This window comes from Podarcis liolepis (assembly GCF_965112155.1).
Source record: "Podarcis liolepis genome assembly, chromosome: 1".
Classification (NCBI taxonomy): Eukaryota; Metazoa; Chordata; class Lepidosauria; order Squamata; family Lacertidae; genus Podarcis; species Podarcis liolepis.
In genome coordinates, this window is record NC_139554.1 from 134,498,624 (window position 1) to 134,510,865 (window position 12,242).

The window sequence follows — 12,242 nt, forward strand, 5'->3', positions numbered from 1 at the left end:
AGCAAAGAATGCTGCCAGGGGTTCTTAAGAATCCAGCCGGTTTGAGATTAGCACAGTCCCAGAATACTGGAAAACAATATTTATTCAATCACCCAAAAAATTGTGTTTGCAACCAGGTCAGAAGGGGAGGGGAGAGAGAGAGAGAGAGAGAGAGAGAGAGAGAGAGAGAGAGAGAGAGAGAAATAGCAGCCACTACAAACAAATGATGGAGAATATTTGGAGAAATTTATGCAAAGCGGCCTCCTCCTCTTTGGGTGAGAAAAGGGGAAATCTCAGAAATGGTTCAGCCAACCGTCCTGATTTGAAAACCAAGCAGCAGGGAGGGAGAAAGGAAAACCTATCAAAATATTCCTATTTCACTCTTACCCTTTTCTAGAGTCACCAAACATCCTTGTAAAGAGAATCTGGACTAGAGGGAAATCTATATAGCTGATTTAAAAATACAATCAGCATCAATTCCAGACACCGTGAAAAGTGTCGTCCTGAGAAATTTCGAATAACTGGTGACCTGGATACCAAGTTCCTCAGCAGGATCACCAAAGCCCACATCGCCTCCTTCCGTCCGCGATGGCCCGAGCTGCCGGCTGGCCTTGGGAAGGGGGCGGTGGGCTGCTAGTTTACAGTGGCACCAGTGGCGTAGCGTGGGGGGTGCAGGGGGGCGGGCCGCACCGGGCGCAACATCTGGGGGTTAGGGTTAGGGAGCGCAAATCCACGGGTTAGGGGGCGCAAATTACTTGCCTTGCCCCGGGTGCTGACAACCCACGCTACGCCACTAAGTGGCACAGATTGTCAATCAATCAATCAAACCTTTATTGCATTAGCTACAGCCATAGCAAAATAAGACAATACAAAAATGCTAGAGACAAGCAACCAAGCAAAATTCAGGGCAATATTGCTGGCGTAATGAAATTTAAATTACCCTAAGACAATAATGCAAAGATTTAGTTGCACAGATTGTACTTTGAACAAGTGACGGGTTTGAAAACCTTTGGTCTTTCCCCTTTCCGTGAGTTTTCTAAACGCTGCTGGGAGAGCCGTCGGGCGGGCGGGGGGGGGTCCCAAGCCCCTGGCGGGCACCGCGTTGGCGAAGGGCGCCCTGGAGAGGCGCGAGAAGGGGCTCCGGGCGGAAGCTTCGCTTGCGCAAGAGGCAGCCCGAGCAGGAGCTCGCTCGCCCGGGCGGGAGACCCGGGAACGGTCCGCGCCCCCGAGCGCGGATGGTGGAGCCACAGCGCCGCCGGGTGGCCGCTGCCTCGGGTGGCGCTGGCTGGCCCGCTCCGGGGGGAGGAGAAAGAGGCAGGACGGAGCCAGGCGCCCGCGCCCCGCCCGGAGGGCTCCCTCTCTCCACTCCCAAATCTAGCGAAGGCAAGGAGCCCCTGTCGCCCAAGATGCTGCGCCCCTCGTGAAACGCGCGCAAGCCCTTCGTCCGCGCCAACGGAGCTGTCGCGAGTCGGTTCCCCAGGTAAGCGGACGGCAGCTTCGCCCGCGGCTCTGGCTCGGGAAGCGCGCAGGGAGCGGGCGAAGCTCGGCGGGGCTGGGGCGGCAGGCAGCCGCGCCCGGAATAGCGGGCAGATCTAGGGGGGTTGCGCTCATCGAAGCAGCCCCAGCAGGACTCTGCGCACCAAGCGCAGGACCAAAGGCACCTGTGAAGGATGAGGTGCTGTCACCTCAAGTGACAATAGGCGATGAATGTCATGAAATGCTTGTGCTGGTCTTTGATTTCTACGTGGCTAGAAAACAGCCGTTGCTCTTCAAAGCGCAGACACTTTTCTCCTTCCAACATTGGCACGGCAACTTCGATAGTTTTGCACCCATAAGGCGGAATTCACAAATTGGCTTTCGTGGCTTGCCTGGCTTTGCTTTAGATCTGGTGCCTTTGGCCAGCGGGTTGCAGGGCGTGTGTTCTTCCAGAACTAGAGCACCGCAGTAACTCGCTAACAGGCATATTTTGTTCTCCAGAGATATTAGGCAGATTTGGCAGAAAGTAGCAACAACATTGCTTCTGTTGTCTATGGCATGTCTAGATTGGAGGCAATTAAGACTCTTTGCTAATGAAAAGAATGGCTTTTCTCCTTCGTTGCTGCAAGAGACTCTTGGCATCTCTTTCTGACTTAAAGTGCTATCCTATAGATGTCTACTCAACAGTAAGTCCTTTTTTGGTCAACTAGGACTTACTCGGATTGCAGCCTAATTGTGAACTGTTTTGTTCCTCAGTAGGATGTGTAATTTAGAGACATGAGCAGCACCCCAAAGTTGTAGGAAGGAGGGGCAGGAGTTTGTGTTGGTTGTGTGTCTGGGAATTTCACTCTTAGATGAGGCTATGAAGTCGTGACTCTTCTCTTCCATGCACAGACCATGAGCCAAGTCTGGGGAAAGGGAGGCACTGACTGCTTTTGGTTTTCTCTTCCTTACCTGGATTTGTGGCCTGGACTCTTCCAGTGCTGCAACAGATGATGCTTTGCCCAGTATTGGGAGCACACAAACAAGTAAACTGGGAGCCAGAGGAAAAAATGCACCAGAACTTTCAGTTAAATCAGAGTGCAGCATTTTCTGAGGCAGCGTTCATACAGAAAGCAAAATTGGAGGGAAGCTAAAAGGGAATTTGAATTTTCATGTACAATATCCATTAATGTACAATGTTGGAGAAAACACTCGAGAGGCCAGTTCTGTAATAAGGAAAAAGAAATCTTCGCTGGAAAAGTCAGGTGAAGGATCTCCATTTTAGGCAACCACCGTAACTCACTTTTTGCATCTTTCTGTGTCTGAACTGGCCACCTTGTAGTCTGAGCATCTCCCACGGGTACCGGTCTCCCCCAGAGCAGGTCTGGGATGCCCCTATTTTCATCAGAGAAATGTTAGAGGGTATGGAACAGGTGTGTGAGAAAACTCTTTAGTGTTTCTAACCACATGATTAAACAAAGCCTTCTCCCCTTTCCGTCACTTATAATAATTTTGCTAAGTTGTTTAAGGTTGGCCTTTATGCACATTTCATCGACCAGAGAAATGTATGCATTCTACATTAGCATTAGTTAGGTTTGCCTGCCAGGTGTGTGTGTTTGTGTGTGTGAGAGAGAGTGAGTGTTTTAAGACCCACATTTCTTTGAAATCTGCTCTGTCACACTGTTAAGAAGGTGTAACTTAAATAAAACCTAGAACACAGAAACAGTGCACTGCTGGGAGCCTGGTGTGATAAGGCTACTGTGATTTTAGGGAGCTAAAGCAAAGAACTGTGGGCCTTCAGTATTCAGGCCTGCAAATTCTCCAATGCCAGGGAACCCGAAGGCTGTCAGCAAAGATGGCCAGAGCTATACAGCCCCAGGGAGGAGCGGACAGGCTGAATCAGGGAGCTGATATAAACTTGGAAGTTTAAAATGCATCTTGATCAGGTCACTAAAATTGTTAAGATTTACCTACATTTATTGTGAGCAGAAACATGCTTAGGATCAAGGCTGAATATCTGGTAGTTTTCACTAGTGGTGCAATCCTGCACACGTATAGTCATTTTCTCCCTGGGCTTGCAGTGTAATTCCTCCAGTATTTCTCTCTTATAGCCAGCAAAATATATTCACATCACTAAAGTCCTTTGTAAAGGAAATATACTGTATACAGCCGTACTGTGGTTTTCGACCAGCTTAGTTCTCAAATGTTTTGGCTCCCAAACGCCGCAAAACCGGAAGTGAGTGTTACGGTTTGCAAACTATTTTTGGAAGCCGAACATCCAACAGAACTCCTGTGGCTTCCCATTGGCTGCAGGAGCTTCCTGCAGCCAATCAGAAGCCACGCTTGGGTTTCCAAGTGTTTTGGAAGTTGAATGGACTTCTGGAAAAGATTCCATTCGACTTCCGAGGTACGTTTGTACTAGTTTTTAATAAACAGAATGGAATCTGGAGTAGTTTCTTAAGGCAGGCACTCAAGGAGCAGTGTTCTGCAGGAACACTTCTGTAGGGTGATTAGATAATTAAGGAAAAAACAATAACAGCACATTTAAAATTACAGGGCAGGCTACAGATAGTGAATTCAATTGCACTTGGGTGCTAGAGGGTACTTCAGGTTATCCCGGAGGCTGATGAACTCCCAAACTCCTCCCCCTGTTTGGTTTCTCCCCCCAATACTGGGCAGTGCCATTCTCTGCCACCATATTCATCCACTTACCTGGATGTTTTAAACTTGCTGACCTTTCCCCAGGAAGGACTCCAGTCAGCTAATGGAACAAGCACCGCCCAGGACAAGCCGCTTGAGTAGTTTCTTCCTGGCAAAAGTTGCACTGCCAGACTTAAATTAAATAAAAGGCTCACCCGCTCCAGCCAAGCTAAATCTCAATCACCTCATGTTATGGTTGCCCCTCCATGGCACTGAATACTATTGCCTTGGCGATAGAAAAAAGAATATTTGAAACGCCACACTGTTCATATCTAGTGCCTTAATCAGCTCATAATCTAAGACTGTTATGTTGGCTCTGTCCTCACAGGACTCCAGGTGTATGATAAAGTGGCCAAGATGTTCCCAGAAGCCTTTTTAGCTGTTCTGCTGTGCACAACGCTGGCTCCACTCCATGCTCAAAATGATGATGATGTTGCTGCAGCTTCGTCCTGTGCAGGTAAAAGCACAATCTTTAAAACTCCGCCTTATCCCTTGTCTTTTCTTTTGGCCTCCTCTTTCCTATCCCTGTGGAAAATTACTTGCTGACTTTTCTTCTTTGCTTGGTTCACAGTGGCTAACTTATTCCTTTCCATCTCACCTCACTGACCACCACTATTACTTACTTGGAACCTCATTTTCCACGTTGTCACCCATTTATTCGATTTGGAGCTTCACTGAGAGATAGTGGTGGACTTTACACACATATAAAAAACACTGTGAAAATGCTTTTTCAAAAACCGTTTTGAAAAATACATTGAATTTTTGCATAGTTCACTGTCGCCATCTAGTGCCACATTTGTATATTGCACTTTTCAACACATTTAAAATGTTTATTCACAGCTGTATAGCTGAGTCCAGGGAGTCTCCTTCTGGTGGCAGAATGAAGCCACTTCCTGTGACTTGTAAACTATTAATTAATCAATGCAGGCCCTCTTTTGTAGCCACAGCACACTGCTAACTCACATTCAGTTTGTGACTGACTATAATCCCAAGCAGTGCTATTTTTCTCGAAACAGAGGTGTCGGAGCTCTCCAAGAACACCTCCCTTGTTCTCTTGTGATGGCAATGGCGCCCATCTGAGAGGGGCTGGGACTGTGTTCCAGCAAGTTCTGACTGGGAAAAAAGCCCTGATCCCAAGTTGAATTCAAGGTTGAGCTCCAAGCCAGGTATTTCCCATCCTGTGCCCTGTGATTGTTTTTAAGGGCACAAGTCCAAAGTGTTCAGGCCTCATAGAGACCTCTGAGAAGCCTTGGTATGACTGATGTGGTTCCATCAGCGCACTTTTCTTTGCTGTTTCTATACAGATCAAACTGACTGTCCCATCAGGGTGTATTTTGTGATTGACACATCTGAGAGTATTGCGCTGCAGACTGCACCTTTGGGGAGTATAGTGACCCATATGAAGAGCTTCATCCCTGAATTCATCACAAAGCTGGAGAATGAGCTCTACCAGAGCCAAGTGTCCATCAACTGGCAATTTGCAGGACTCCATTTTTCAGATGTGGTGAAAATATACAGCGAGTTCACTAACAGCAAGACGATCTACCGTGATCGGTTGGAGAGTGTCCAGTACATTGGTCGGGGCACCTTCACAGATTGTGCTATCTCCAACATGACAGCACAGATCCTGTCCAATCCATCCCCTGGGGCTGTCAATTACGCCATTGTGATCACTGATGGCCATGTGACAGGGAGTCCCTGTGGAGGGATGAAGCTGCAAGCTGAAAGAGCCCGAGACGCAGGGATCAGGCTCTTTGCAGTGGCCCCCAGCCACAACATCTTTGAGCAGGGGCTGCGAGAGATTGCCAACCCCCCGCTGGAGCTTTACCGGAGCAATTACGCCATCACAAAGATGGATCCTATCAGAAAAGAATCAACCACCGAGATAGATACCAATACCATTGATAGGATCATCCAAGTTATGGTAAGAATGGCTCTCGGGTGGGGGGAATAATGCAATTTCTTGAAATACTATTTAGCTTCAGGCAGTTTGCATTGTCCGAGCTGGATATCAAAGCAGAAGCTTTATAGATTTTATTAAATTTCTATCCTGCCCTCCCACCCAAAGGAGCCTAGCTCCTCCAAAGTACAAGGAGTGTCCTCCCAGACACCCAGTAACCAACTAAGAGCCAGTGGTCATTGAGGCTTCCTAGATTTATGGGCTTGCTCCATCAGTAATTTAAGCAGAACACCAAGCATGCAGCCTTCTTAAAACCTGTAGTGTGATAAAATTATTCAGCTCAAGTCCTTTAGCTGGAAGCCATGCCAACCACAAAAATTGGAGCAAAAACTATCACTGGATTTCCACAGCCCCACATTCGGCCAGCGTTCTAGGCTGCCGTCCTCACTTGGGGGTTGCACGATCTGTACATCCATCGGGGTGTCCCTGGCCCTACCAGCCCGATGTCCCCCTTGGTTGCAGTGGCTGGGGAATGAGCCAAGCCTCCTGCCTCTGGGTTAGAGTGGTGCTGCTGAAATGACAGGCAGGGGTGAGGAGGACCCCACCTTTATTTCCCAGCACATATTATTCTGGGGAAGTCTGGTAAGGAGAAACTACCAGTAGGGGGAGCCCCACCGATGCGGATCGACTCAAGCACCACTGGGTTCCCGACGGAGGAGATCCACACCCCCAGATTCCTTTAATGGAATACCCTTATTCATGGAGGGGCAGGTGATGGCCACACCTTTCCTCCTCCACACATTGCTATTCCAATGCCTACCCGCCAAACCTTACAAAGGTGTGACAATTGCTATGAGGTAGGCAAAAACCAAGTGGCTGGTGCCAATTTGCCAAGTGGAAAAAGACCTACCAGGCCCCTCAACAGCAACCAACCGAAGTCCATAGCAAGGCCAGTGACGCAACCTGGAAAAGGGTGGGAGATCCTCAGTGCGAGACTGAAAGGGAAGCCTCAGAGTCGCACCATGGCTTAAATTGGCCCTGGCCACACCCCCAAGCAATCTGATTGGCCGCCTGGCAACCTGACATGGCTGGGGTCTCCCCTAGTGTGATGCGGGACGCTGCCCCGCCCCCTGCTGAGGCAGGAGGCTGGGCAACCTGTCCGCAACCCGGCCCTACCCACTCACGGGTTTGGAGGATCTCCAGAAAATCAAATTCTGCACAGGCCGTGCAAACTGAATAGATTTGCATGTATCCTGTTTTATTCTGAGGCTGTTGGCAGTGGCTCCCCAAGGTCTCTGGCCCTGCTGCCTGATTACTTTTTCCTGGGATTGAACCTGGGGCTTCTACAGGGAAATCATGGTCTCTGCCCCTGAGCTGTGACGCTCCACCAAGTCTTTCCTTCTACTTTGTATAGCTCATTCTGCCTTCAGAATTCACATTTTGAGTGTGTGGGATTTGCTTTCAAAACACAATGGCCGCTGGCAAAGTGAGGAAAAGACGCGAAGACAACCTCTAGGGGCAAGCAAGAGAGGGCAGAAGCAAGGAGGTAAAGGAGAGCCATCCGTAATCACTGAAATGTCCCTCCCTGATTTCTGGCCCTTTGTCAGAGAACATGCGCACAAGCATTTATTTGCAATGCTAAAAACTGGAGAGCTGCTTTTAACAAGGGAGGGGCTGGGGTGCCTCATGAATGATGCCCAGATGAGGTGCCAATATCCATGTTTGCCCAGGGGACGCAGAGAGAATATGCAGAGGAAAGCGCTGTCTCGGTTTTCTTCTTCCTAGATTTAACTCAGTTAATATTTAAAAATCTTTTTCCTCCCAACAGAAACACGAAGCCTATGGAGAGGTAAGTACAGATTCTTTCCCAAATAACAGCATTTCAATTGTTGACAAAATTAGAGTGCTCAAAAGAGCAACTGGAGCTCCATAGAAGGGCAGCAGTACCCAGGCATATTTACTTAGGACTGGAGCAAATTCTATTTAACTTAAAATAAAAAAAATCCTTCCAGTAGCACCTTAAAGACCAACTAAGTTAGTTCTTGGTATGAGCTTTCGTGTGCATGCACACTTCTTCAGATACACTGAAACAGAAGTTGCCAGATCCTTCTATATAGTGAGAAGGTGGGGAGGGGTATTACTCAGAAGGGTGGTGGGAATGGGAGATTGGCAGATAGCTGAGATGAGCTATCTCAGCTAACTTAGTGGGAGTGATTTTAAATAAAACATCTACAGGAGTGGGCCGCAAATTTGCCTAATTCCATAGGCCTCGTCAGGCATTTATGATGCACAAGGGGAAGATGGGGAGAGCAGGCTGCCTAGACTACCTTAAGGTGGTGTGAATTCTCCCAGCCCCTCACCTGAACTGCAGTGGGAGGTGTGGGGTTTTTGTGCCCATGGAGGCTCCCAGGTTTCTGAGTTGCACGGGAAGCCTCTGTGGATACGAAAAGCTCCTACTACAGATGTTCCCTGTTACCACATGAGGGGCCTGGAGGGAGGGTTAGCCGGGTTCTCTTCGAGCACAATAATACCTGGCACATATTGTTTGCTTTAACTGCTGCTACAGACTTCTTAACAAATTATTCTGTGAATGAGAAAGAGAGGATTGAACAAAGCCAAATTCAGCAGGCGCCCAGTTCATATTGCAAAATCCTAGGGGAATGAAACACATTTGCCTACCTAGCAAGAGACCACAAAGTTCTGGTAGCAGATCTTAGCCTTCCCTCTGGGAAATGGGGCAGAGTCCCCAGAGTCATTCAGTAGACCGCTGGGATTCATTAGATTTGGGGTGAGGGTCTCTTTATTTTTATCACAGTGTAGAAATTTAATCAATTTCTCAGCTATGAAAGTTCATTTCATTTTTTGTTTGGATTTATTTCAGTGCTACAAAATGAGCTGCCTAGAAATTGCAGGCCCACCTGGCCCAAAGGGGTTTCGGGGACAAAAGGTAAGTTGAATGGCATAGTTCAGTCTGGTAGAGATTCCTAACCCAGGGACCACAAACCACGGGTGGGGTCCAGAGTTATCCTAAGGCAGTGCTGGCGAACCTATGGCACACAGAGCCCTCTCTGTGGACACTTGCAACATCGCCCCATCAGGTGCGTTTTTTCAGAGTTTCGTGCCCACCACCATCTGGTTGGCTGCTGCTGCGGCTGCAATAGGGCGCTCGTTTTGTGGCAAGCCCTCTTCTTTTCTCACCCACTGGCCTGCAGGCAGAAGAAGTGGCGCTGCCCGCGCAGTTGCCAGAGGACAAAGTTTTGTGTAGGGAAGAGTGAGAGAGAAGGGGTCAGTTGCTCCTTTCCCGAGAAGGTGGAGCCTGAGGGGAGGGAGTGTGGGGTGGTTGCGCCCCTCTCTCGTCCCCAGGGGAAACGAAGCCGCAAACAGGGCTGGGAGGGTGGAAAAGGCGCCTTCGAAGTGCCCGGCGGTGCTTTCACTCGTTTCTCTGGGGACGTTTCCGCACAAAGTTGCACACGGTTGCGCTGCGCGAGACACGGAAACACGTCGTCATCATCATCATTTTTTAATTTGTTTATCAACTTTCTATCTTACAATACTCAAGGCGGTTTACAAGCTGAAGAAACAAAAAATGTACATCTTATAACAATCTAGTGCAATACAAAAATGTGATAATAAAACTTTAAAAATAGGCAACCGACATCAAAAAAGTAACATTCAACAGGTGGAAAGAGGCCTTGCCTGATGGAGTCTCTCCCCTCACAGTTCTTCCTCCAGGACCTGCTCCCTCGCGTGTGCTTGAATTCCGCGCAACTCACCTCTTCCCGAGCAAACCTTTCCTGGGGCAGCGCTAAGCAGCCCGTGCTCCAGGAAGAGGTTAAGCCCTCCTATCTTTCCACCTGGAAAGTACTCTAAAGCAATGAGGTCAAGCCAGGTGGGGGCTTGAGTCCCTGCAGTCACCCTCCTTTGGTTCCTGTTGCGAATTCCCCTGCAGGTGGTGAGCGGTGGCACTCCCCCCCCCCCAGGCTTGGTGGGGTTTGAACTCCCCTTTTCTGCTGCTCATCCAAGCGCCCAACCAGGTTGCTGTTGTGATTGTGTAAGCCTTCGTTGCTTCTCTTGGCCTTACACTTAGCAAAAATTAAAATTAAAACACCCTGAGGAGAGTGGAACCTTGTGTCCCAGAGTGCTATGTTGTGCTGCAAGACCGTGGTTGTGAAGAGCATAAGGAAATTGAGATGCCTGCCATAGTCAAGAGTGGGGAAAAGTAGGCCAATTGCTAGATGTAACGCTATTGCAGCCATCCCTCCTGGCTTGGTAACACGCAAGATACAGCAGTGGTTCCACAAGACCATATTTCTCACTCCCCCCCCCCCAATAATGCACATATAGGATTCTTCCTTTCAGCACTACAGCAGAGAGCAAAGACCACTTTTAAAAACCTCTCCAAGTTTCCAAAAGTTATTCAAGCCTTTGAATTGCCTCTTAAGTAGCATGTATATAATTCTACATTTTCTGGAGACAATTTGTGTTTTCTTGAACTTTAGTAAATCTGTAATTTAAGAAAGGTAACTATTTATTTTGAAAATATTATACATAAAGTGCAGAAATAAGCTCAACAAGGCCGGGGTAAAGGGTAAAGGTAAAGGGACCCCTGAACATTAGGTCCAGTTGTGACCGACTCGGGGGTTGCAGCGCTCATCTCGCTTTATTGGCCGAGGGAGCCAGCATACAGCTTCCGGGTCATGTGGCCAGCATGACTAATCTGCTTCTGGCGAACCAGAGCAGTGCACGGAAACACCATTTACCTTCCCGCTGGAGCGGTACCTATTTATCTGTTTGCACTTTGACATGCTTTCAAACTGCTAGGTTGGCAGGAGCAGGGACCGAGCAACAGGCGCTCACCCCATCGCGGGGATTCGAACCGCCGACCTTCTGATCAGCAAGTCCTAGGCTCTGTGGTTTAAGACATGGTATTCTGGGATTCTGAGGGGGGCATGTGATAGGAACCCAAGACCTGCAAGATCCTAAGTTCCCTCAAAACACCCCAAACAAGCCAGACACATCCCATATAACCCACAGCACCACCTGCGTCCCTAACGCCGGGGTACTCCTCCCAGCGGCGTAGCGTGGGTTATCAGCACCCGGGGCAAGGCAAGTAATTTGCGCCCCCTAACCCGGGGCAAGGCAATTAATTTGCACCCCCTAACCCAGGGCAAGGCAAGTACTCTCCCAAGCAGCAGCAGCGAGGCTTCTCTTTCCCCCGCGCTCTCCTGGAGCTGCCTCTTTTCTTTCCTTTTTTCCCTTTCTCCAAGGCTTTTCGCTTTCTCTCCTTAATTGATTCCTCCTCCACACCGCAGCGTTTCCTGGCTGCTTCCCCCCCCCCTTCCCCTCTCTCTCCTCCTCGCTCTGCTTGCCTTGCCCTGCCCTGCCTGAGGGCGCCCTGAGGAGACTCCGCTCTCCTTTTTGACCAGGCGAGGTGGAAAAGTCTCTTCCCGCCCCCTCGCCAGACTCCCTGCTCGGCTCGGCTCACTACCCAGGTGGCCAGTGGAGAGAGAGCCGCAATTACCATAAAGCTCCTCTCCCTCCGCTTCGCCAAGCTGTCAAAGCCCGGCAGCAGCAGGCGCAGCCAGACCCCCGCCAGCCAGCCAGCCCGGCTTCCTCTCCTTTTTTTGCCTGCGGCAGAAGGCTTCGCTCTCCCCCTTCCGCGACCTCCTCGCCAAGCCGAGCGAGCGCGGGCTCCCTAACCCGTGGATTTTAGTAGGGGCAGAGAGCTGCTAGTGCGAGTGCGCCCCCCGCCCATGTTGCGCCCGGTGCAGCCGGCACCCCTGGCACCCCCCACACTACGCCACTGACTCCTCCCAAAAAAAGTTCAACAACTCTCCCTGCATTATCCCCCAGATTGGCACTTTGCGATAAATCAGTGGGTTTTGGGTTGCAGTTTGGGCACTCGGTCTCTAAAAGGTTTGCCACCACTGTCCTAAGGGGTCCTGGCAGAAACAGTCTCTCCCCTCCCCACTCCGGACTGGAGTGCAGAAACTGTCTTCCAGCACTTAGCAAAAGCTTCCTTTGACGCAGACTCCCTCCCTCCTTGTAGCAGGTAGGCAGGGGCTCCTCCCACAAATAAAATGCCCCTGGACAAAACTCCACTTTGGGACAAAGTGCAATTGACTACTACTGGGCTGCAGAGTGTTAAATGATTAGACCAATTGTTCTTTGACTGGTCAGTGTGTATAATCACATACTCTCCAAC

The 12,242-nt window shown here is 49.5% G+C and overlaps 1 protein-coding gene across 1 annotated transcript in view; it reads left to right on the forward strand.

Annotated features, from left to right (window-relative positions):
* Positions 1-525: 525 nt before the first annotated feature.
* Positions 526-12,242, forward strand: part of COL6A2 (collagen type VI alpha 2 chain) — a 45,754-nt gene continuing 34,037 nt past the window's right edge. Inside the window, exons 1-6 of the mRNA XM_083472777.1 lie at positions 526-631; positions 954-1,459; positions 4,466-4,594; positions 5,442-6,061; positions 7,866-7,886; positions 8,919-8,984. Of these exons, the coding sequence (XP_083328903.1) occupies positions 4,495-4,594; positions 5,442-6,061; positions 7,866-7,886; positions 8,919-8,984 (807 nt within the window). The 5' untranslated portion in view covers positions 526-631; positions 954-1,459; positions 4,466-4,494. The remainder of the gene's footprint in view (positions 632-953; positions 1,460-4,465; positions 4,595-5,441; positions 6,062-7,865; positions 7,887-8,918; positions 8,985-12,242) is intronic.